General features: G+C 65.6%; 1 protein-coding gene across 1 annotated transcript in view; it reads right to left on the bottom strand.

The window, feature by feature from the left end:
• Nucleotides 1-1,299, bottom strand: part of FLAD1 (flavin adenine dinucleotide synthetase 1) — a 6,180-nt gene that overhangs the window by 1,423 nt on the left and 3,458 nt on the right. The window contains exon 2 of the mRNA XM_009885376.1: nucleotides 390-1,273. Within this exon, the coding sequence (XP_009883678.1) occupies nucleotides 390-1,273 (884 nt within the window). The remainder of the gene's footprint in view (nucleotides 1-389; nucleotides 1,274-1,299) is intronic.

Genomic DNA, 1,299 nt, shown 5'->3' with positions numbered 1-1,299 from the left:
GAGCCTGCCGGGAGGGGACGGTCGGTGCCCGCCTGGGGCCACGGTGCCTCGGCGCTGCCTCAGGGCCTTTGGCACCTCGCCCTCTGGGCACGACTTGTCTCCAGACACACAGCGAAGCCACCGCCGGCACCACAGCCTGGAGCCAAGAACTCGTGCAACCTGGAGTTCTGTGCCACGGATGGGGCAGGGATCCTGCCTGCACCAGGGAACCACAGCACCGCTCCCTCTAATGCACGCTGTGCTCTCCAGGACCACCACCAGCCCCAACTGGGGTTATGGGTCCCACTCCCACCTGTGCTGGATGAAGCCCACTGCAGTTGCAGCACCAGCGAAGCCTCAGCAGCCCTCAAGCCCCCCAACACACAAGAAGAGGCAAGCTCTGCTCCCACGTCAGTCTTCCCACTGCCCTGGCCCTGCTGGGTCTGCGCAGGAGCAGCACGGAGGCACCAAGCCGTGCCGCAGCAGCACTTCCCTGTACCTGACTTAGCCAGGCCATAAACCTCCGCGGCTGCTGGTGAGATGCAGTCCGTCACCAACGGCACCACAACGCCCGGCGGCAGCTTTTCCATCAAGAAGCGATACGCTTCCTCCAGGTCCTGCTCCGACTCCGAATCCAGTGTCAGCTTCACACGGTAATAGTTGTTGGCCCAGTCCGGGTAGGAACCCAAACTGACGCGGCCCTGGAAGGTGGCGTCAGCCTGGTCCAGCACAGGCGTGATAAGGATCTCATCAGCCGCCACGTAGATGGTGCGGGAGTGGAAGCGAGTCTGTTCGCTGCGGAAGAGGTGGGAAAGGCCGTCCAGGGCACGTTCCATCAGCGCCGGGATACCGGGGAAGATGTAGACGTTCCGCACACTGACCAGTGGGTACTTGAAGGTGCCGCCCGTGCGCATGTCCGTGCCGTAGTTGAGGCAGGAGGACTCGGGGACACGAGCCAGCTTCATCTCGGGGCACTGCACCTCTGTCTTGCCAAAGAACTTGTGCACCAGGGCCACCAGCTCGGGGTGAGGGGCCACCTTCTCCCCGAGGGCCATGGCCACGGCCTCGAAGGTGACATCGTCGTGCGTGGGGCCGATGCCCCCCGAGGTCAGCACGTAGGTGAAGCGGGAGGCGAAGGCGGCCACCTCGCCGGCGATGGCGTCCACCTCGTCGGGAACCACCGAGATCCGGGCCACCTTCACGCCCAGGGCCCGCAGCCGCCGGCACATGAAGAAGGAGTTCGTGTCCTGAGTGTGGCCCTGAGGGGACGGGGACACCCGTGACGGCGGAGCGCCTCGGGCCCGCCAGGCCCCGACCCCC

This window comes from Charadrius vociferus, unplaced genomic scaffold (assembly GCF_000708025.1).
Source record: "Charadrius vociferus isolate BGI_N301 unplaced genomic scaffold, ASM70802v2 scaffold3185, whole genome shotgun sequence".
In the NCBI taxonomy this organism is placed as follows: Eukaryota; Metazoa; Chordata; class Aves; order Charadriiformes; family Charadriidae; genus Charadrius; species Charadrius vociferus.
The sequence above is the reverse complement of the archived record's forward strand: the minus strand, read 5'-3'. Positions and strand labels throughout refer to the sequence as shown.